General features: G+C 43.2%; 1 protein-coding gene across 6 annotated transcripts in view; it reads left to right on the top strand.

The window, feature by feature from the left end:
• The window catches only part of PDE1C (phosphodiesterase 1C), a 1,267,836-nt gene that overhangs the window by 1,004,266 nt on the left and 239,760 nt on the right, over window positions 1–23,810 (top strand). For all 6 annotated transcript variants that reach the window (XM_075586551.1, XM_075586550.1, XM_075586552.1 and 3 more), the window contains 2 exons: window positions 13,219–13,359; window positions 23,141–23,241. In XM_075586551.1, coding sequence (XP_075442666.1) covers window positions 13,219–13,359; window positions 23,141–23,241 — 242 coding nt within the window. The remainder of the gene's footprint in view (window positions 1–13,218; window positions 13,360–23,140; window positions 23,242–23,810) is intronic.

The raw sequence follows: 23,810 nt of genomic DNA, 5'->3' as shown, positions 1-23,810 counted from the left end.
TTCATTTACTATTTTGCAACCTTTATATTCTATTTTTGATTTCTGGTTTAGCCTTTTTTGATATATATTGTGAGCGACTCCCTTTTGTGTGTGTTAGTTGTATATTTATATATATTGTGACAGAAACCAGGGGATGGTAATAAATTCCGTATATAGGGCTCCCAGGATACTAAACAGTTTCTATCCTGTTTGGCCTGGGAGTGCAGCCTTATAATACATACACTCCATCCCACAGTTTGGCAAGCGCTGGAACTGAGGGATGAGAGATCCAGACCAGAGTTTGTCTGCTGCCTGATTTCTGTCACCTGTCATGCTAATTAGGAATCAGGTATGTAAGACTGTTTTCCTGTTTGCTCTGGTCTCTCCACAAGAGCCAGGAGGCTGGAAGGCTGCTGAACTACAGAGGGGAGAAGCCTCTTCCCCTAACAGGTTCAATCTTTCTGTTCATTTGTATAAGACTGCAAAAGTACCTTGTTTTGTTGTTGGGAGTGGAAAAGCCACTTCCAACCCTGAGTCAGGGATATCTAAGTTAAGTTATCGCTCAGATGAGCAGCTTTTGTTTTGATCTGTTTTCTGTTGTATGCACTGTGGCAGTCTCAGTGCCTGGGACTGAATAAACCAGGCATAGCCTGTTTAAAGGAACAGTACGTGACGCCTCATCATTTAACCTACCCTAAAAGACCGTGTTCTAAACAGTCCTGGACAAACGACGGAGCCCCGGAGTAAGCCGTTTGTCACATATGGTGGAGAATGCGGGCAGAGCACTAGGGGGTCTGCGGGTTGAAGAACTTTGAAAAAAAAAAAAAAAAAAAAAGTTTTTTCATCCTCTGCAAACAAGATGGAAGACGTGGTGGGTGCGCTGGTACGCAATGTCGCTGCCCAGAAAGACGTGAATGAAACCCAGCAACAGCTGTTAATAGCCCAGCAAGAAACTAATGCAAACCAGCAGCAGACGAATGCAGCCCAGCAACAGCTGCTAATAGCCCAGCAAGAGATTAATGCAAACCAGCAACAGGCGAATGCAAACCAGCAACAGGCGAATGCAAACCAGCAACAGACGAATGAAGCCCTGCAAAACGCGAATTCAAACCAGCAAGAGACAAACCGCTTGCTGAGAGAGGAGCAACAGCGGTTCGCTCAGGGCTTACAGCAGGAACTCGAGATCCTGAGGGGGACTATCAGTAACTTTCCACTGGCAGTGGCAGCCCCAGTTCCGAAAATGACCAGGGCAAGCCACTACCTTCAGAAGATGGGACCCTCGGATGATGTGGAAGCCTATCTTCTCACGTTTGAACGCACGGCACAGAGAGAGGGATGGCCAGAAGCTGAGTGGGCTGGTCTAATCGCACCCTTCCTAAGCGGCAAACCCCAGAAGGCTTACTTTGATCTAGAGCCAGCCGAAGCTAACATCTATGCAAAATTGAAGTTCGAGATCCTCGCCCGCCTCGGCGTAACCACGGCTGTTCGCGCCCAAAGGTTTCACGCATGGTCCTTCACGATGGATAAGGCCACCCGAAGCCAGATGTATGACCTCATCCACCTCGCCCGGAAGTGGCTACAACCCGAGATCAACTCAGCCAGCCACATCGTGGAACGGTTGGTCATGGACCAGTTCTTGAGGAAACTTCCCTCTGCCTTACGCCGTTGGGTCAGTCGGAGTGACCCCCACAATGCGGATGAGCTTGTGGCCCTCGTAGAAAGGTACAATGCAGCAGAAGGGCACCCGCAACCCACAGTCGTGGAGCAACCCCACTACCCGAGGTTCCAGGACTCTTCCAGAGACGGTAAAAGGGTACCGGGGTTAAGGGGCGCTGAAGAGCGGCGACCACCTTCACGCAGCACCAGCAACAGTGGTTCGCACACTAAGGGCAATAGCCAACATGGGGAGCCGGGAAAAGGCTCTAAGTGGGACACAGACTATGTACCTAAATGTGTAAATTGTCATGAGAGGGGCCACACAGCAAAAATCTGCCCACTAAATGATGAGCCCATGCAATGCAACAGCGTGGAACCTTATTCGCTGTTGTCCCAATGTATGGGCCCTAGCCCAGAGGACCCCTTGAATAACCATCTGTGGGCATTTGTAAAGGTTAATGGTAAGAGGGTTCGGGCACTTCTTGACTCTGGGAGCATGGTCACACTAGTGTCCGAATACCTCTTGCCCATTAAGAAGAAACAGGGAAACAGTTCACAAAGAGTGGCAATTTGTTGTATACATGGGGATAATCATGAATATTCCACTGTTGATGTTTTTTTTGAAACAGAGTTTGGTTCTTTAGATTTCAAGGTGGGTATTGTACCCAAACTGGCACATGATGTGTTAATAGGGACCGACTTTCCCCATTTTCTAAAAATGTGGTCCCCCGCTCAGAATAGCGCCCAGAGTTCAATAGCGGACCATAACGAAGTATTAGAAGAAACAAATCCTTTCCCTTTTTCAGAAATGGAGGTTGACGAGGGCCCAAATAAGAAGGGGGAAAAGGAGGAGTGCTGTAAAATTCCCTTCCCCATCACTACTTTGGTAGGGAATACCCCAAATCAAGATGTTGAGCAGACACTTACCACCCCAGAACCGGATAAGACCCTCGCTGACCTAGAGGTCAGTCCTGGGAGTTTTAAGAAGGCCCAGTGGGAGGACCCCACATTAGCGGTAGCAAGGGGAAATATACGGGACCAGGATAGTACTCCTGGCCAACCAGATAGGTCACTTGCTTACCCCTACTTCGAGGTAGAGAACGACCTAGTATATCGGGTTGATAAAAGGAAATCAGTTACAACTAAACAATTGTTGGTACCACGGACATTCCGTAACGTAGTATTACACCTCGCACATAGTCATCCATTGGGGGGACACCTAGGGGTGGAAAAGACAAAAGAAAAGGTTCTCCGAAGCTTCTATTGGCCTGGGGTTCTGGCAGAAATTACGAATTATTGTTCCTCATGCCCAGAATGTCAGATCACCGCCCCGTTCAAGGCGTACCGCAGCCCATTGGTACCCCTTCCCATAATAGAGGTACCATTTGACCGGATTGCTATGGATCTAGTAGGACCCCTAATAAAGTCTGCTAGGGGACATCAGCATATATTGGTAATATTAGATTATGCCACCCGATATCCGGAGGCAGTTCCCCTACGTAGCACGTCTGCTAAAAACATAGCAAAAGAGTTAGTAGTTCTGTTTTCCCGGGTCGGGATTCCTAAAGAGATTCTATCTGACCAGGGAACACCATTTATGTCCCAAGTAACAAAAGAGCTATGTAAACTCCTAAAAATCAAGCATCTCAGAACCTCAGTCTATCATCCACAAACAGATGGTTTAGTGGAAAGGTTCAATAAAACCTTAAAGAGCATGTTACGGCGGGCGGTTGATAAAGATGGGAAAAACTGGGATTGTTTGTTACCGTACCTGTTATTTGCCATTAGGGAAGTTCCCCAATCATCCACAGGCTTCTCCCCGTTTGAACTATTGTATGGCCGACACCCAAGGGGCTTACTGGATATAGCCAAAGAGACTTGGGAACACGAGGTTACCCCTTACAGAAGTGTAATAGAGCATGTTGCCCAGATGCAGGACCGCATTGCTGCAGTCCTACCCATAGTGAGGGAACACATGGAGAAAGCTCAAGAAGCACAGAGGAATACGTATAATAAGGGTGCTAGGGTCAGAATTTTTTTTCCAGGTGATAGGGTACTAGTTCTGGTTCCCACCGTGGAGAGTAAATTCCTTGCTAAATGGCATGGGCCATATGAGGTCTTGGAAAGAGTGGGAGAAGTAAATTATAAGGTAAGACAGCCAGGTAGGAGGAAACCTGAGCAAATTTACCATATAAACCTACTCAAGCCCTGGAAAGATAGAGAAGTCTTGTTAACCCTAGTACCCCCAGGTCCGTCAGAGAATCAAGAAACTGACCCAGAGGTTAGCATAGCTGAAACCCTGTCTGTTCATCAGAAACGAGAGGTTCAGAATTTAGTGAGAAGAAACAAAGAAATCTTCTCTATACGGCCAGGTAGAACTAGCGTAATTGAACATGACCTAGTCTCTGAACCGGGGGTCCGAGTTAACCTTAAACCGTACCGAATCCCAGAGGCCAAAAGAAAGGCTATAAGTTTAGAGGTTAAAAAAATGCTAAAACTAGGTGTAATTGAGGAATCCCAAAGTGGGTGGAACAGCCCTATAGTCTTAGTCCCAAAGCCAGATGGTACAACAAGGTTTTGTAATGACTACCGGAAACTAAACGCGGTGTCAAAATTTGATACTTATCCTATGCCCAGGGTAGATGAACTTGTAGAGAGACTGGGCAAAGCCCGATATCTCACAACCCTAGACCTAACAAAAGGGTACTGGCAGGTTCCCCTCACAGAAAGGGCAAAAGAAAAGACAGCCTTCTCAACCCCAGACGGCCTCTTTCAGTATAAGGTGTTGCCTTTTGGCTTACATGGAGCTCCCGCCACATTCCAAAGAATGATGGATAAAATTTTAAAACCACATGCTCGGTATGCTGCCGCCTACCTGGATGATGTGGTAATCCATAGTGAAGATTGGCAATCCCACCTTCCAAAGGTCCAAGCTGTGCTTGACGCAGTCCGGTCTGCTGGACTAACTGCTAACCCCGCTAAATGCACTATTGGTCTGGAGGAGGCCAAGTATCTGGGATATTCTATTGGCAGAGGTTTACTCAAACCCCAAACACTCAAAGTGGAGGCGATACAAAATTGGCCAAGGCCAGTTACAAAAAAACAAGTAAGGACCTTTTTGGGGTTAATTGGGTACTATAGAAGGTTTATTCCCAATTTTGCAACTAAGGCAACCCCACTAACTGACCTCACAAAAGCAAGAGGACCACTAATGGTAAAGTGGTCCCCCGAAACCGAACAAGCCTTTAGAAGCCTGAAAGAAGCTCTCTGTGCCCAACCAGTGTTGGTCACACCTGACTTCTCCAAAGAGTTCGTAGTCCAAACCGACGCATCTGAGGTAGGGCTGGGGGCGGTACTCTCCCAGGAGTCTCAAGGTGAGGAGCACCCTATCCTTTATTTAAGTAGGAAACTAAATCCCCAGGAGAAAAATTACTCCATAGTAGAGAAAGAGTGTCTCGCAATAAAGTGGGCTGTAGAGACGCTCAAATACTACCTGTTGGGGAGAAAATTCCGGTTGGTCACAGATCATGCACCCCTTACCTGGATGTGTCAAAACAGGGAAAAGAATGCTAGAGTGACCAGGTGGTTCCTAAGCCTACAACCCTTTAAATTTTCTGTGGAACACAGGTCAGGGCACAAACATGGCAATGCTGACGGGTTGTCAAGGATGCACTCCCTAATATCCATGGTCGCTCATCCCTCGAGGTCTGAGCTGGGGGGGAGGATATGTGACAGAAACCAGGGGATGGTAATAAATTCCGTATATAGGGCTCCCAGGATACTAAACAGTTTCTATCCTGTTTGGCCTGGGAGTGCAGCCTTATAATACATACACTCCATCCCACAGTTTGGCAAGCGCTGGAACTGAGGGATGAGAGATCCAGACCAGAGTTTGTCTGCTGCCTGATTTCTGTCACCTGTCATGCTAATTAGGAATCAGGTATGTAAGACTGTTTTCCTGTTTGCTCTGGTCTCTCCACAAGAGCCAGGAGGCTGGAAGGCTGCTGAACTACAGAGGGGAGAAGCCTCTTCCCCTAACAGGTTCAATCTTTCTGTTCATTTGTATAAGACTGCAAAAGTACCTTGTTTTGTTGTTGGGAGTGGAAAAGCCACTTCCAACCCTGAGTCAGGGATATCTAAGTTAAGTTATCGCTCAGATGAGCAGCTTTTGTTTTGATCTGTTTTCTGTTGTATGCACTGTGGCAGTCTCAGTGCCTGGGACTGAATAAACCAGGCATAGCCTGTTTAAAGGAACAGTACGTGACGCCTCATCATTTAACCTACCCTAAAAGACCGTGTTCTAAACAGTCCCGGACAAACGACGGAGCCCCGGAGTAAGCCGTTTGTCACAATATATATATATATATATGTGTTAAAAATGGCTTTTGAAGCAAAAAGTGGCACTGTGTGCTCATTTGCATGTCATTCCCCAGAATCCCTTGCTGCAGTGGAAGTGCTGTGTTCTGGGTGATAATGGTGAAAGGCGGGGTGGCAGACCTGCCTAAGGCTAAGGCCCCGCTCCCTCCGTCAGCGCTCCCGCACTGCAGACAGGCGGGGCGCTGACATACACAGACCGCGATATGCGGTCTGTAGGGAGCGGGAGCCTGAGTGGGAGGTGGGCGGCAGTGGGAGGCTTGAGCGGGAGGGGGGGCGTGGCTTGAGCGGAGGGACCCGCTACTCTTCCCCCCTCCCTCCCTCCACGGGCTCGGGCTGGCACTCATACACACACGCAGGCACTCTCTCACACACACACGCACGCAGGCAGGCACTCATACACATACACACACATACACACAGAGGCAGGCACTCACACACTCAGGCACACACATACACAAACACAGATAGGCACTCAGACACATACATACACACACACACACACACACACACACACACACACACACACACACACACACACACACACACACACACACACACACACACGCACACACGCACTCACGCTGCTTTCCCTCCACACTCCTCCCCGCTCCCCAAAGCCTCTCCTCCTCCTGAAGCCTCCCCTCCTCATTGGCTCACAGCCACACCACGTGACGCGTCAACGCTAGGGATCACAATTCTCTTGTATCCCGTAGCAGCTGACGCGTCACAGCGTGTAGTGAGCCATGCAGCCTGGGGGGACCGGGACCGGCTCGGCAGGATTCTCCTGCTGGTGGGGAAAGCCCGTGCAGCCGCCCGCGCCGCCGGGCGCAGCGTGTCCCAGGCCTAAGACATGCAGATGAGCATACAGTTGTATTTACATTTGCATATTTGCTTTGCTGTGGAGGGTTTTTGTCACTTTTTTTACTCACCCTAACTTAACTCAGTATGGTAAACCCCATCCTTTAGCTTCTCTGCATACCCAGTTTACCAACCTCACACTGATGAGACCCATAAAGGTCGAAACAGCTGCTTGTGGGTGGGTTTTCTGGGTATCCACCTTAACCCTGGCTGTGCTCAAAGCTGTGACCATGCAGCAAGCTTAAGCCTATAGGGAACCATGTTAAAAATGGTTTTTGAAGCAAAAAGTGGCACTGTGTGCTCATTTTCATGTCATTCCCCAGAAACCCTTGCTGCAGTGGAAATGTGTGGGTGATAATGGTGAAAGGCGGGATTGCAGACCTGCCTAAGACATGCAGATGAGCATACAGTTGTATTTACATTTATATATATATATATATATATATATATATATATATATTACATACATACATACACACACACACACCAGAATATATCAGTTCTTCAGTATTTTTTAATACCTTTTTTTATTTGGACCAAGAATTTGTGTCATGGGACAAGCTTTCAAGAGTTTTCCTCTCTTCCTCAGGTCAAGCAATACCATAAATATATACACACATATACATACACACTGTGTGTGCGTGTCTATGTATGTGTGCGCATGTTTGTGTGCGTGTGCGCATGTTTATGTGTGCGTGTATATGTATACGTGTGCGTGTGCGCATGTTTGCGCGTGTATAAGTGCGTGTGCGCATGTATGTGTGCGTGTGCGCATGTTCATGTGTGTGTGCGCATGTTTGCGTATGCATGTTCATGTGTGTGTGTATATGTGTGCGTGTGCGCATGTATATGTGTGCGTGCGTGTGCATGTACGTGTGCACATGTGTATGTGTGCATGTATATGCGTGCGTGTGCATATATATCTATATCATACACACACATACATACACACCTAAGCTCCGCAGGGCCCTGTGCCTGCAAAATGTCTCTGTAAAGTGCTATGTAAAACTAGCAGCGCTATACAAGAACAAGCAATTATTAATTTTAATAACACACACATTGAATTGTACACATTCACATACACACAAAATTAAATATACATATTGTTTACAGTATGATATATACAGATTTGATTTTAAATGAGTTGTTAATATTTAACATTAACTACACAAGTGCAAAGGAATAAGGTTTAATTAATTAATTCTGAGCTACTCTCCTTTTCTGCTGCTGTTGCTGCTGCTGCTGCTGCTCTGACAATTCTGTGGGGAAGATCATGTGACCAGGCAATGACTGATACATTTGTGCTCCATGCTCGTGCACGGCTGTGGAGGGGGCAGGACTCACAAAGGGGTGTGCCAGAGCCTGTTACAGAAAAGGAAGGGGTTGTGCCTTTCTAAACGGTTGCTATATAAACAAAAATGCTTGTTACATTAGAATACATTAAAAATTGTCTTTCAAAGTTATTTTTTAAAAAAAAAGAAAATGCTACAAGTATTTTCTCACAGTACAGAACTGATTTATTAAAAAAAACACACATGCAGGATATTGACTGAACTGCAGCTTTAAGTGGATTCTAAAAAGGACTGGTTTTTATTACATTTTTTATTATTATTTTATATTTACATATATTTTCTGTTTTTTTGTTTGATTTTATGTTTGATTATTCTATGATGTGTAGGTCTGTGATGTTTCTTTTATGAAGCATCTCTTAATATATAATTTTTAAAATAGATATATTATAATATATATATATTGATTTTAATTTAAATCACGAGGTGCTGCTTGTTTTTCCTTTTTTATATATATATATAAAAAAGGAAAAACAAGCAGCACCTCGTGATTTAAATTAAAATCAATATATAAATATTATAATATATCTATTTTAAAAATTATATATAAAGATATATATATATAAAATATATATATAAATATATATATTTCTCTTCTACAGTATATCTGCCCTTCCATATGTAAGTCTCACCTCTCCAAGTAAGAACATATAATTTTTACATTGGTCCAGACTATAAGAATTTATTTTTTTCTGTGACCCTTACAACTGTTAGAACTCTTTACACACACACACACACACACACACACACACACACACACACACACACACACACACACACACACACACACACACACACACACACACACACACACACACACACACACACACACTCACACTCACACTCACACACATATATATATAAAAAAAAGTATACATTACCGCATAGCAGCAAAAAGGGAGACAGCACTCAGGTGAATGAAAATAAATGTATTAAATACAGCACATACAGGAGTTATGTGCTGTATTTAATACATTTATTTTCATTCACCTGAGTGCTGTCTCCCTTTTTGCTGCTATGCGGTAATGTATACTTTTATTATTTATATGGGACATGCACCTATTCATTATTGAATTTCTATTGGAGTGCCTGTGATTTTTTATCATATTGTGTGTGTGTGTGTGTGTGTGTGTGTGTGTGTGTGTGTGTGTGTGTGTGTGTGTGTGTGTGTGTGTGTGTGTGTGTGTGTGTGTGTGTGTGTGTGTGTGTGTGTAAAGAATTCTAACAGTTGTAAGGGTCACAGAAAAAAATAAATTCTTATAGTCTGGACCAATGTAAAAATTATATGTTCTTACTTGGAGAGGTGAGACTTACATATGGAAGGGCAGATATACTGTAGAAGAGAAATTAAACATAGTCGTCATTTGTGAATGGCATGCTTGACATAAAATTACAACTTGGGTAGGGTTGCCAGATGTTCAGTATACAGGATTAACCCTTATTTGATTGACTTGTCCTGTTGTCCCAGAAAGGTCTGTCGGGATGCATAATTGTCCCGTATTTTAGTACATTGATGTGAAATGCCTGAATTTAAGATTACTCTAATTATATCAGTCAAAAAATCGTAATCAATTTCTACTTAAATTATTAAAATAATAGTATGGGCTCTATCTGGTCATCTCATAATACAATGACACCCACCCCTATATGCGTTACTTTTTCTGCCCCTGCTACTTGTTAGTTCAGTGTGTTTTTCCCCTCCTGGCCGAGCACAGAGATGATAAAAACCAAGGTGGGAAATACAGTACTATTCTACTATTCATTTTCAAATCATTCATCACTCATCAGTGCAAATACACTCGTGTTAAAGTTTAGCTGTGTTGTCTGTTAACATATTGCTTTGTTTTTGTCCAGTAACACTATTATAATATTTTGTGTGTGTGATATATATAGTGTGTGTGTGTATGTTTATGTGTATATACATGTGTATGTGTATATACATACTATCTCAAGACACACTTCTATTAGAATAGATACATTGAAGTCTTTGTCCTGCAATGTTTGCAACCTTTGAGTATAGGAGGTAAAGAGAGATGTTAAATACAGATGCAGCCAGGAGTATTAGAACTCTTGCCTGGGAGAGTTCTGGGGCAGTCTCACAGTAAATGCTGCAACATTGTCTGAACATTGCATCAACATTTCTGTGAGATTCTTAATGGCCCATCGGATTAACACAGCTGGGGTCCCTGCAGTCCCATTCAGTTTGAATGGGACTGCAGGGACCCCCCACTGTGTTAATCCGATGGGCCATTAAGAATCTCATAGAAATGTTGAGGCAATGTTGAGGCATTTACTATGAGACTGCCTCAGAATCTCCCAGAATTTCCCAGGTAAATGTTCTAATACTCGTGGCTGCATCAGTATCCTAACACAGGCTCGTACAGGTCTCATTTTGAGTTATGAAACATGTGTCTGTGTTCATCTTAAAAAATAGATACCATACAATCCCCATTTTTATCTTGGAGAAGTATTGTTATATTGACTAAGCAGTCTTCTGCCGTAAGGCACCTTCTGGTGCTGTAACTTTATCTCCTATTCAAGTCAATGGGCTGTAAGGTGTCTTCCTGAGCTAGAAGGTGTGTGTTGTGGCAGAAGACTGCTTAGTAAATATGGACCATTATGTCTTCATAATCATGAATCTGGAAGAAAATGTCACCACCAGGCTTTTTTTTTTTTAATTATTATTGCAATAGAAAGAGGGATTACTTGCACTCTCAGATATGACCATTACGTTTGAAAAAGAAAACATACTTTCTCTATAGAATTTACTTTTATTAAAATGCAAACTAATAATGTTCCAGGCCTTCCCCACAAATATTTTGTCAGGTGATTGTATAGTACAGGTTCACTTTCTTGCAATATATCCTAACAGTCCCATATTTTACACATAGCCCTGAGCTATGTGTGAAGGGCGGCATGACTGCTAGGTCAAGGCTCCCCCTCCCCTTATGGTCACTGCAAGCGTGGTGCAGCCAGGCGGTTAATCCTTTTGTGGGAGGGTTGCTGTTGAGCCTGATGAGACTGACCAGATAGGGGAAGGTTGTATAGATTATGAATAGTGATATTAGTTAATCTGGGGCATAGAATCCAGGTGGTCCGCACAGAGTAGAGCAATTGAAAATGGAAAATAGGGTACCCAAAATGGTGGGACTCAGAGGTTGACAGAGGGGTTAAACTGTGAGGTAAGACAGTCTTTCCTTACCTTGATTGCCCCATATCTAGTCCCTCCGACAGAACCTCCTCCTACACAGTTGTCGATTCGGGTGTCCGTATAGGAGATTAGTGGATTCAACACAGTCTCCAGGACACGTAATTTCTTATGAGTGATACATTATTAACCTCCTCCCGATCTATGTGAAGTCCCTCTCTTTGCATATAGCGCACTCCTGAGCGCAGGACAGTATCCTTATTTCACTATACAGATAATGAACTGTGGTGGGAGCAGACATTCTGTGCCTCCCCTGAGAAGGTTTTCCCACCAACCCTTCCCCTTTGGTTGTGTTTCTGTTTTGAGGTTTGTACTTGTATATATATAAAAAATACATGTATGCTATACTTTTCCTTTTTTTTTTTTTTTAAAGAAGGATGTAAGGTAATACAAAAAACTAAAATGAACAAGAGGATAACCTTGCCAGAAAGGGCTCTGTGTGTGCAGTGATGCCTAGTTGTGGCATTTATTAGTGAGTGTGCATGGCTCATTGGGCGGTGGGAACCTTGAACTCATGCTAGCAGCTGATGCGTCAACTGAGCGACCGGGACTGTACAGTGCCAGACTTGTGGGGTTTGCGAGCCATGGTTGAGTACCATTGACTTTACTGATTTGTGGAGCACTCTGGCAGAGATTTTTTGGTACATACTGTTCTGTTTATGTCGGTATTTTAATAAAACCCCTGGCCTTTTAACCTCCAGACCTTTTTCCTATGTGCAAGTCTTATTCAAGGGTATGTTTTTCAGGGAGCGGGGGGAGCGCTAAGGTCATGAAGTTCTAAGGTCATGAAGTTTCAATGTGAAAACACACTCTCTCTCAAATAGTGTAATTGTGAAGCGCTTTCAGTCCCATTGGGAGAAAGGCGCTATGTGAAATAAAGTTGTTATTATTAATCAAATTCCTACCTGTTATTAGGTGATTTTGCATTGCAAAACTTGCAGTTTAATGATTAGGCCCCTATATTTCAATGTGTTATGGAGGAGTTGCCGCACTCACTTTTTATAATGAGATCTGCGTCCAACAATTTTTCATACATATTTAGCAGACATTATTGTTGCAGTTATTGTACGATCATGCGTTACCGTTGCCGTGAGGTTTATCTTGTGATTTGGTGAGGGTCAACTTTAAGCAAATTCAGCTGCGCGTTACAACACCTGGGGAAATCATGCAATGTAGTGCCTTCCGACCAGAGAATGGGTGCAATAATATCTGCTACATCTGTACAGCTATCTTCCTTGCATCTAAATTCTTTGCCAAGAGTGTAAATTCTTCCTACTAATGATCTGTGTCAATTGCAGGAACATGTTTAAAAAGTTTGGTCTGCTTTTAAATTACTTTTCTTGTGTTTATTTACTGGTGGACTTAAATTTGTTAGATCAATATATGTATACATTTAAATATTGATAAAGAGGCATGCTATTCTGAAACGTTGCTATTTTTGTATCTGTTTTGTCTAAATTCTATTTAATTATGCTATTTAAAGCCTACACTTCTATTTAGAGTGCCCGTCGCCATTGCTTTGTTGTGGGCACTTCAACACTGACAGGGTGTGATAATGAATCAAAAGCAATTTCCACGAGATATGGTAATGTTTCAATCTTTTCCTAAATGTGTTATGCCTCATTTACAGTGTATTGGCTTCATTGTCTCGTACAACAGTGTATAGTACTTTCTGATTTTCTTGTGTCTGGTTTCAGTGTTCTCATTGAGCTATGTTGTTATTCTTGGGATTTTCCCTCCTGAACCCATTAGAAGTGTAAGGCAATATAATCATACCGCTTTCCATTTTAGATACCCATCTCTGCACTTGTATCATTTGTGGAAGCATTGGAAGTTGGATACAGCAAACATAAGAATCCTTATCACAACCTAATTCATGCCGCAGATGTTACGCAGACTGTTCATTACTTTCTCTTTAAGTCTGGCTTAGCAGTAAGTATATCTTTGCTTCTTCATGAAACTTGTGAAGCTGCTTCTGGTAGTGTGAGTGAGCCCACTGAGCCCATTAAGTCTGGCTACATCTGTATCGCAGCAATGGTACTTTTCTAGTGGTGCAGAAAAAAATTCTTCTGGAGACTACGGGTCTTAATTTACATTCGCCGAAGCAGCTGATCAGGCCATTTTGACCGAAAGTCCCCATCAAAGTTAATAGAAAATTTCAGCTGCAAACAGCCCAATCGGCCACTTCGGGAGATATAGAAGAAGCCCCTAAATCTAGTTTAGAATGCTGTGATGCATGCAAACTGAATTTTAAATTGTTGATTTTTTTTGCAAAATGTGCATTGCTGTAATATTTGAAGTTATGTTAAAAATGATAAATTGCTTATTGGTACAGTATATACTTATTTTAAGATGTTGGCTCCTATTCAATATGCTATGTATAAATATTTCCCAAGCTCTGGAAGATATCTCATTAAGCTCTATCAGGGGTCAATGTAAGCGACCGGGCGTTAACTTCCATTGACATGGGAGTTGACGCCTGTTCAGGTGCGTAAACCCATACGAAAGCTTGATCAATAACTCCCCCCCGCCAGCTTCATTTGTTAAAGCATGTAATTGATTTTTTCCCCTCCTGTTAATACCAGCATCAAATGCAAAAGCGTTATCAGATGACACAAATCACCTTGGAAAATAATGTCATCTTAGGGTTAGTTGTTTATTTGCCACAAACACCTGAAGAACATCACAGGGGAAGCAACATTCTATAAAACCCATGTTATATGTGCCAAGAACCTCACCCATAACTCCTATTGGGTTTACAAACAAACAACCACTTCACACATTACTTGTTGATGCAAATCGAGCAGAAGCATGGCAAAGTACCGTAATGTACTATACTGACATTCAGGGACCCATTTTCCAAATGGCTCTTTTAGTCCCAATTGAACATTTTCCTGCTCCAAATGCTTACAGAATAGCATATTTGGTTTTTGTCAAGCCCATAAAAGAGAAATAAAATGACTTTAATGAGAACCCATGTTTTACTGATGCCGTAAGAAACAGATGGTGTATGCAGTTGCTTTGACAAGCTACAGTAACACTCACTTTGGCTCAGTCTTCCTGATGATAAAATTGAAACATTTTATTTAGGGATGGGTTCAGTGAACTGTGCATTGGATATTGGCACACAATATCGATTCATCCTCCACTTACCGTAGTGTTTTGTTTTAACATTTTTATTTCATTCTCTCAAGAAGGACATAGAAACAAACAGATGTCATTAAGGCTAAGATTCACAGAGGTCTTTTACTGACTTAAGGAGGCACTCACCTAAGTAAACACTTCAAAACGTGTATCTTCAAAGCTCATTAAGGCTAGGTTAAGTTCTGTTAAGTTCGGCCATAAAGATCATTGTGTTAAGTATAATGGCTGTTAGTGTTAATGATATGCAGAAGAGTTGTCACTCCCCCCCCCCAACGCCTATCCACAAAGGTGTATTAGAGTTAACACAGTTAACGCTGACTTAGTTAGGTCATATGAAAAAGTTACTCCTATCCCGACCCTCTCTCTATCTCTACTTATATTTCATTTCTGGGGGAGATTAGCACCACCTTTTGGTGAGAAATGCTTAAGGCAACCCATGTTTTTTGACGTTAACGCAAGGCAGTGCTAACTTAACATGAGCGTTAACACTATGCTAATGAGATATACAATGGCCATTGTTTTTGCATATAATTACTGTAATAACGAATCTCAATGAAGCAGGCTATGCCTAAGGTAACAATATCTCTCTATAAAAATAAATATTTTTTTCCGCCCCTCCATGAGATATAGCATATCAGTGACATCATAATGCACATAGCCTGGTGGCAGATATGGCGTCAGATAGCTATAAAGTTTAGACAGAAGATGAAGAAAGAGTGTCAGTTGACATGAGAGAAGAAAGCAAGAATACTGGAAAGACAGGTGGCAAGAATTGATAACATCACAAGGTATTAAATTAAAGAAATGTCATGAAGAGAGAGAGAAAGGAGGGAGAGAGAAAAGTGGGGGAAGATAGGAGGGAAGAGAGAAAAAAAGGCGGGGAAAAAAAGTAAAACCCTCATTATTATTTTTTAAAGCCAACGGTGAGCATTTATAATTAACAGATAAAGGAAACATAATTGACTAAATATGGTTAATGCGGACAAAATAAACAACAGTCTTCAGTCTTTTCCTATCTCTTGGTTTCTTCAGTTCTCTTTATAATGTTCTCCAGGGCTTCAATGCTGTTTAAATAGTTAAAACCAGACACAAAGTAAGTTATGATGAGTTAAAAAATTGACAAAAACTCTCCAGCGTACAGTGTACAGCAAATAAAAATACCTCTTATGACCACATATAGTTAAAACCAAACACACTGCATTAATAAGGTTTTCCTAAGTCTGTGTCATAAGGGGATTTTCATGTGTAGTGCACTTTCCCCCACCCCCTGGGAGATAAGGCGTTTACGGTGTGTGTGTGTGTGTGCGTTACCTGTGGCTCGCAGGAGACCTGAACCTCCGCCACGGGGAGCCTGGGGTGTACCTGATTTGATATGTGACAGTGCCTCGACCTGCGTGGGATCCCAACTATGCGGGATGACCCCGTGCAGGACCATATATGTACAACCCACACTTGTGCAATAAAACAATAGCACTTTTCTGTTGGGCATATATGCAATGACAAACAATCATAACAATAATATCTGGTTACAGCTAACCATACAGCCTCGCACTGCCTTTTCCACCACCGTGTTACCCCACACCGTGTCCACAGTATCTGACAGAGCCCTTGGCCACCCAACCACCCTGGTGTCCACAAGAGTCTAACCCCACCCCTATATGTGGTCAGCGCTGCCACTATGGTGTATGTTACTTGGTTGGTGCACTTAGTGATGTAGGTACCTGCCGGGTGCTGCAGCACCCGGGCGTGCCGACTGGAAGAACGATGGGAACCGCCGATCCAGCGATGTCAAACGCGATGAGTCCACCTCCGCGTGGGTGGTATCCCGCTGTAGTGTCCCACATACAGATAGTCTCTAGGCCTTGCAGTGTGATCTGGTCCCAGATCACAATCCTCAGGGTTGCGCAGCGTTACAGCTGTGTCCCTGAATTCAAACAGCTAATGGGGCAGTTTCCCTATCTAAGGGCCTGTCCCTGTAGCTGCCACAAACTTGCAGGAGAGTCGTTGCCTATCTGGGGCCTATCAGGCGGGTCTCTGGCCTAGTGCAGGGGCCACAGACACCCTGCACCTACCTCCTCACCTCTCTGTGTCCCTGCTCCGACTACCCTGGCTGCAGCGCGTGAATTGTATCTATATTCCTCTTCCAGTTGAAGCTGCAGCCCTATTGGCTGATCTGTGCCACGTGATCCTCGGACCCTATGCATTATGGGGCTTGTAGTTCCCCATGCGGAGCATCTGTGTAATGGCCTCTGCCATTACTGTGCCTCTGCGCATGCACAAGCTCCTGTGCATGCGCAATATTTCCAATATGGCGGTGCCCTGCGCGGAGTGAGCCACCGGAGCCTCCGGCGAGCTGTTCGCCGCTCCCTACTCCCCCGCAGTGCCGCCCGCACCTCTCCCTGCCCCAGTTGCTAGGGGCGACCGCGCCGGGAGGTAAGGGAACACGGGGCACCAGGGTACCCTGCTATATATTGAAAGCAAGGAAATATTTGCTCTGATTCATTTTGTTACTTTCCACAAAATTCGCATGAACTCCAAGTCATGGTTTTCAAGAGAAAATAAAGGAAACATTATTTATGTGGTTGGTAGTTTAGTTCTCAGCTCTTAGTCACCCAGAAATATTGTGTATAAATTTAGAGATTTCTCCAAAACGTTCAGGAAATTTTGTCAAATGTTTATTTTCTGACTGCTTTGTCAATAGGCCTTCAAAGTGACATATGAGAGATAATAAGCTTTCTCATTAATATAATAATACATTGTATATGTGCTTTACTCTTAATGGTACTCAAAGCACTTCTTAATTACAATGTAGCACATAGTGCACAGCACTGAACATATAATTTTACAGTCCCTACCACGGCAAGCTTGCATCCTATAACCAGGGTTCATCAAGCCGCTATGCAGCTTATTGCACCCTGATCCAGTGATAACTGCCACTGTTATACCTTCTCTCTGTTTCTTCCTAGAAGTCTTCTACATAATATAATGATTCCGCACAATCCCACACTATCGGTTATAATTGATCTGGTTGCTATTGAGAATCACTATGACTGCAGGGCTTTCAGGCTTTTAATGCATGTTTGAGGATACTACGGGTTAACTATAAATAATTAAATGTAAATTAGGTTTTTCACCAAACAGTGATATCCGCCATCATCCTTAAATCTCATTCATATGAATAGTAGAGAACAGGGTCACCTTGCAAGCCCCTCCCCCCTCTCTCTTACTATCTCCCCCTCTTACACATCTCCTCATTTTCTCACACCCTTCTTACACTTGACCCTCTATTTCTCTCCCTATTCTCACACTCCCCACTCTTATCCTCTCCCTTCCCCCATATATTTCTCCCCCGTTTCTCACTACTCCTCACTCTTCCTCCCCCTCTCATTCCTCCACCTTCCTCTGTTACACCCCCACCCCTCTCTTGCTATTCATTCTTCCCTCTTGTTCACTCACGTACCCTTCACTCTTCCCCCTCACACATCCATCTCACTCCGCCTCTACTCCTCCCTCTTTTACACCCCCTGTCTCTTTTACACCCCTCTCTCGCTTACGTACTTCTCCCCCTCTCACTACATCCCACTCCCTCTCTCAAATCCCAGTCCCTCTTTCAAATCCCACCTCCCACCTCACACTCAATCCCGCTTACACTCAATTCCCCCCTCCCCTCTTCAGACTCAATACTCTCCCCCACCTCTCACTTTAACACTCAATAGCCTACTCCCCTCCTTACACTCAACACACACACATTTTACCTTGGGGGGAGGCATCCACTGCTGCGCCGATCCCGTGGGCGGATGCAGAAGTTGGGCCCAACTTTCAAGTGTGCCCAACTTCTGATGCCGAGCAGCATGAGCTGGGAAGGGCAGAGGCTCGGCAGCCAGTCACAGAAATCGGCCCCTACAGCTGCCAGGCCCTGGACAGTTGTCCCAGCTCTCCACCCATATCGATGGCCATGGTAGAGATGTGCAAACATATAACATTCATTTTTCTGCAGTTTTAAGCTAATTTTCTAACAGATCGCATGTCCCCAAAAACGTTGCTATTACTTTTGTTAACAAAAGTTCTATATAAATGGCACAAATTATTAAAAATGTGCTATTTTGCTTTTTAAAGGTTTTTTGTTTTTTAAAGTTTGAAACTAATTGGACATGCAATACTTAATGACTTCTTTAGTGTTGATGTTGTCGCAAAATTTTGTATCCAAGCTAACCTTTTTGCCAATTTAAAAAGGATGACATTTGCTACGTTCATTTAAGCATGTTAAACGTTTGCACATCTCTATTCAATTTGATGTGAAGCTGCTTCCCTGTGCTGGAGAAGAGGCACAAAAAGCTTCACATGCACAGCATATTGAATAAGGGCCAACCATAGAATTAGAAGGAGAGTATAGAAGCAAAAATGTGAAAACAAGAAGAATCAAACAGAGATATCGTAATAATAATTAGCGTTTATTGTATAAATCCAAAGACCATAATCTGAGATATTTTGAGGCCGTCATTCCGTACGCCTCAATGTGGAATATCGCACCTCGATCTGGCATTAATTGCCATTCAAGTCAATGGCAGTAAATGCTGAATCGAGGTGTGATACCTCACATCGCGGATTAGTCACTTGACTATAGGCATCCATGGAAACCTGCAGGCGGCCGTTCGATGTAGCACATGTGCTCCGATGTGAGTGGCCTTACTCACATTGTAGCGCAAGCGCTACACCATTTCCATAGCAACTACAGGACACTTGAACAGCCGACGAGTGTATCGGTGGCTGTTGGGCATTGGTGAAACTACACAAGGGTGACTGGGACAAAGAAGGTACTACTCGCGCTCAAGACACGGGTGCAGCATACAACATCAGTGACACCGATTTGTTGGATGCTCAAGAAAGTGCCCCTGCTGGGTCTTTTTTAGGAGTGGACAATGCTGAGCACCCAAAACCCCTCTTCCCCAACTCCAATGTCGGTGAATGATCAGGAGGGGTGGCAGGAAATCGAAGGTTCCTGCTAAGGGAGTCCAAAAAAGAGAGAGGGAACAGAGGACTGCCGATGAAATGGTGGTATACAATATCTCAACCCACATGCTATCAGCAGCTGAGATGAGTGTCCTCCAGAAAGGATTATCCTTCATTCCCACACACACTCAAGACCCATTTAATTGAGAAGTGAACTTTTTTTAACTCAGTCGCCAGCTTCGACTTAAAGATTTTTTTCAGTAGACCAACAGAGGAGACAAGTAGCAACACCACCAGGGACATCAGCACCAGGAGTCATTTTAAATCTAAAAGCTCATTTGACCTACAGGTCACTAATAATAACATATTGATGGTCATGGGACTCTTGGAGAAGGACACAAAGCAACGGATCAGTAGCTATAAAACTAGCTTCTGCAACATATCAAAGGATGAGCATCAAGCCCTTAAAACATTACAAGAGAACAAGGATATTGTCATAAGGGCGGCAGACAAGGGTGGTGGTAAGTCATTATGTCGTATGCCTACTATAAAGAGGAAATCTTGCAACAGTTGAGTGTTACTGATCCCTATAAGCGATTAACATCTGATCTGACTACCGCCTTTAAGAGAGAGATTGACTCCATCATACAGATGGGGATCAATAACCTATGGATCTCGGAAGAAACTGTAAATTTTCTCACTCAGGCACATCCCATCATGCCAGTAATATATACCCTTCCTAAAATCCATAAATCCTCAACAAAGCCACCAGGAAGACCGATTATCTCATCTAGAGGGTCACTTTGTCATCCATTGTCCCAAGACGTGGCTTTCTATCTACAGCCAATGGTGACGCAAATGGCTTCATATGTAAAAGACACCACTGACTTTATCTATAAACTTAATACCATACCAATGAGTAAAGCTGACTCCAATCTTGTGACCACGGACTTAGCAAGTCTCTATAAAAATATCCCAGACTTAGATGGTATTGATACTATTTGAAACCATTTCAGCATTTTTTCCGGACACAATGGACCACCCCCAAAATTTATACTGCTTCTGATAGAAGTGATACTACATACAAACTTTTTAAAATTTGAGAGAAGTTTTTATTTGCAGCTGATGGGGACAGCCATGGGTGTCGAATATGGCACCATCATATGCCAATCTATCACCTGCTTAATGATGCTCCATTTACGGAATGTATTCTGAATTATATGCATTACATCGATGATGTATTTATGGGTTGGAGGGGCAGGAAACAGAGCTTTGACATTTATTGCTCATCTGAACAGCATTCCATGCTCTATATGCTTCACTGCAAGCTACAGTAGGACAGAGGTCACATTCCTCGACACAGTGGTCTATAAGGATAATGAAAAACTATCCATTAGTTTGTTCCATAAACCCACAGACAAGAAAACCTTGTTATATGCTACCAGCGATCATCCACCACCATTAAAAAATGGACTCCCGTGTTCGCAGATGTTGTGAGCACAGAGGATCACAAGTGACCCCAAGGAAGTAGAAGGGGCACTGTAAGAGATTGTTTTGTGCTTTCGAGACAGGGAATATGACTCTAAAGAAATCGAGGGTGCTTTGACCAAAGCGAGGATACCCGGTAGGAGTGATCTACTTGAACCGGTCCATAAGGGTGCTGGCTCCAACCGCTTCAAAGTCATTAGTACATTTAGTAAAGTATCCAGTCATATCAAACGGAGCATACAGAAACATTGGCATATTCTGGCCAATGACCAAAAAATTGGCAACGATTTTGTAGCTCCAATACTCTTCTGTTACAGGAGAGGCAAGGATCTGGATGACCTACTCATACACTCAGAACCTGTAGCTAAGTATATGGCAACACCTTCATGGCTTGCTAGGAAACCTGGGGTGTACAGATGCCATGGTTGTATAAACTGCCAATTCCTGCAGTCAGGCAATTCCTATGCCCACCCGCACAATGGCAATCCTATTAAAATCAAGCACTATCTTAATTGTGAATCAAGATATGTAGTATATTTGATCAAATGCCCCTATGGGCTTTGCTACATTGGAAAGACGACGAGGGTGCTAAAAGAACAGATCAGCATACATAGATGTGCCACCAGAAAAGCTGTATTGGGTACAGATGATGATGAGGACCTTAAACACCAACCGGTGGCATGGCATTTTAAGAAATAAAACACAGTCTGGCAACAATGTGTTGCATGCCTATACTACAGGCACAGGCTTCCCCGCGTGGGTGTGATAGGAACAAATTACTATTATACTGTAGCTTGAGGCCAAGCTGATTTATGATCTCAGGACCATGGCCCGAAGGGTCTAAACAAGGATTTCAAGCTTGGGTTCTTCCTCTGAACCCGGGTCCAACATACATTCATTCTACCCATGCCAGCACCTCTTCTAAGTATGGACACATCCCCCTATGGATATGCAACATGAAGCAGATGTGTCAGCTCCTGGTGCTATATGCCTACAAAGGCACCATGTGGCTATCTGGCTGTGTATTGACTATTCCATTTGCTGCACGGCCATTGTATTATGTGTCAGGACAGTTTTGCATATGAATGGTGTCTTGGACACAGAAAGGTTCTTCATAATGGTACTTTTCCTTAACACTAACTCTACATTTTCATCCTGTACATAGCACTTCACCTCTCCCTTTCACACCCCACACACACTCACCATCACTGGTTTTGGGATAACATCTGCGATCTGACAACCAGCACTATGCTTCACGGATACTGGCCTGACTCACATCGGAGCGCATGCGCTACACCATCTCCATAACAACTACAGGACACTCCGAACAACCGCCTGCTGTGTTTCCATGGACGCCTATAGTTAAGTGATGACCGCGTCAGCATCATCAGTGACGTCACCGAAATGGTGGACTATTACATAATGACAGTCAGCATGTGATGCCTTTTTCAGCGTTTTTTGTAATTTTTTAATTGTTTGGGGGCAATTGACTAATTGTTCAGGTCATTTGCCTGCACTTGTGTGAAAATGAGGATCCTGGAACAAAGGCCTTTAACCCTTTGAGTGTTAATGGACACCTGTCACCATCCCAGTCCAATTGGGCAAAGGTTACTTCTACACAGTGCATACTGGGGAGACACAAAGAGAGACTGCTTCTCTCTGGGACTTCTCTGCGCAGCCCTTACAGACTTGTGGCTGGCTGGGTGGGATTAACGTTGTTGTGGTCCCATCGAGAAGCAGGGAACCCCGCTGAATTAATCCTTCTGGGTCATCTTCTGTTTTCGGTGCTGCGATCGGGCGCGGCTGCCCTGCGGTCCCTCGGCCTTACGCTATTGCAACAGAAAACAGTAACTCTGGACACATCTGTAATTGACCCTACACTGAGGAGGAGGAGGATCATGAACAACAGGCCTGCAACTCAGTATTGTGTATATTCCTATACCTTTGTACTGTACTCACCGAGATTTAGATTTTATGATGGCTAAAGTGACTCGGACTTTACCTTTCCTGAAATGACATGCAGAATTTTATCTCTCGCAGCTGTAAGGCATTGATGTGACATGCTAGTAGATATTGTTAGCAAATGAAATGCCTGTTAGATACGTTTACTCATTTCTAATTACTTTTCCAGCACTGGCTGACAGAACTAGAGATATTTGCAATGATTTTCGCTGCTGCCGTTCATGACTATGAACACACTGGCACTACAAACAACTTTCACATCCAGACAAGGTAAGCCCATGAAACTTTGTTTATTTGAGTTATTTTCTTTTCACATCTCTCCAATGGTAAAATCAATGCCTTAAAGCAGAAATACTTCTTTCCAACTTTTTTTTTCTTTCTTTTTTTAAAATTATTTTTATATGTTAAGCATGTGACAATGTATTCTTACCTAAGCTGGCAATTGTTTGGTGCTCCTATTATAAATCTGTCAAAATGATGATTGTGTGACTAACATAATGGTAGCTTCAGTCAGTGCAACTCAGCAACTGCAATGTATCCTTGTGTTACTAAGGTAACATTATCTACCCTTACAGTTCATTATCTACCCAGCTCAAACTGCTGGAAAGATTTGCAACAAATGATCCCAAACAGGAAAGTGTTGCAAATATTTTGCACTGCTGGGGAGGTGGGCTAAAACCTGCTATAAAAATCAAAGGATGCTTTAAAACTCATTAAAAATGGCATCGAGTTGAATAAAAATGTTTTTAAAAAATGTCACTATTATCTAATACTACAGAACTGATTTATTTAAAAAAACACACATAAAGCCGCATCCATGGTCGGCGGGACCGTGCGAT

Source organism: Ascaphus truei, chromosome 2 (assembly GCF_040206685.1).
Source record: "Ascaphus truei isolate aAscTru1 chromosome 2, aAscTru1.hap1, whole genome shotgun sequence".
Taxonomy (NCBI): Eukaryota; Metazoa; Chordata; class Amphibia; order Anura; family Ascaphidae; genus Ascaphus; species Ascaphus truei.
Note: the sequence above shows the minus strand (reverse complement) of the source record. Positions and strands in the feature narration are given on the sequence as shown.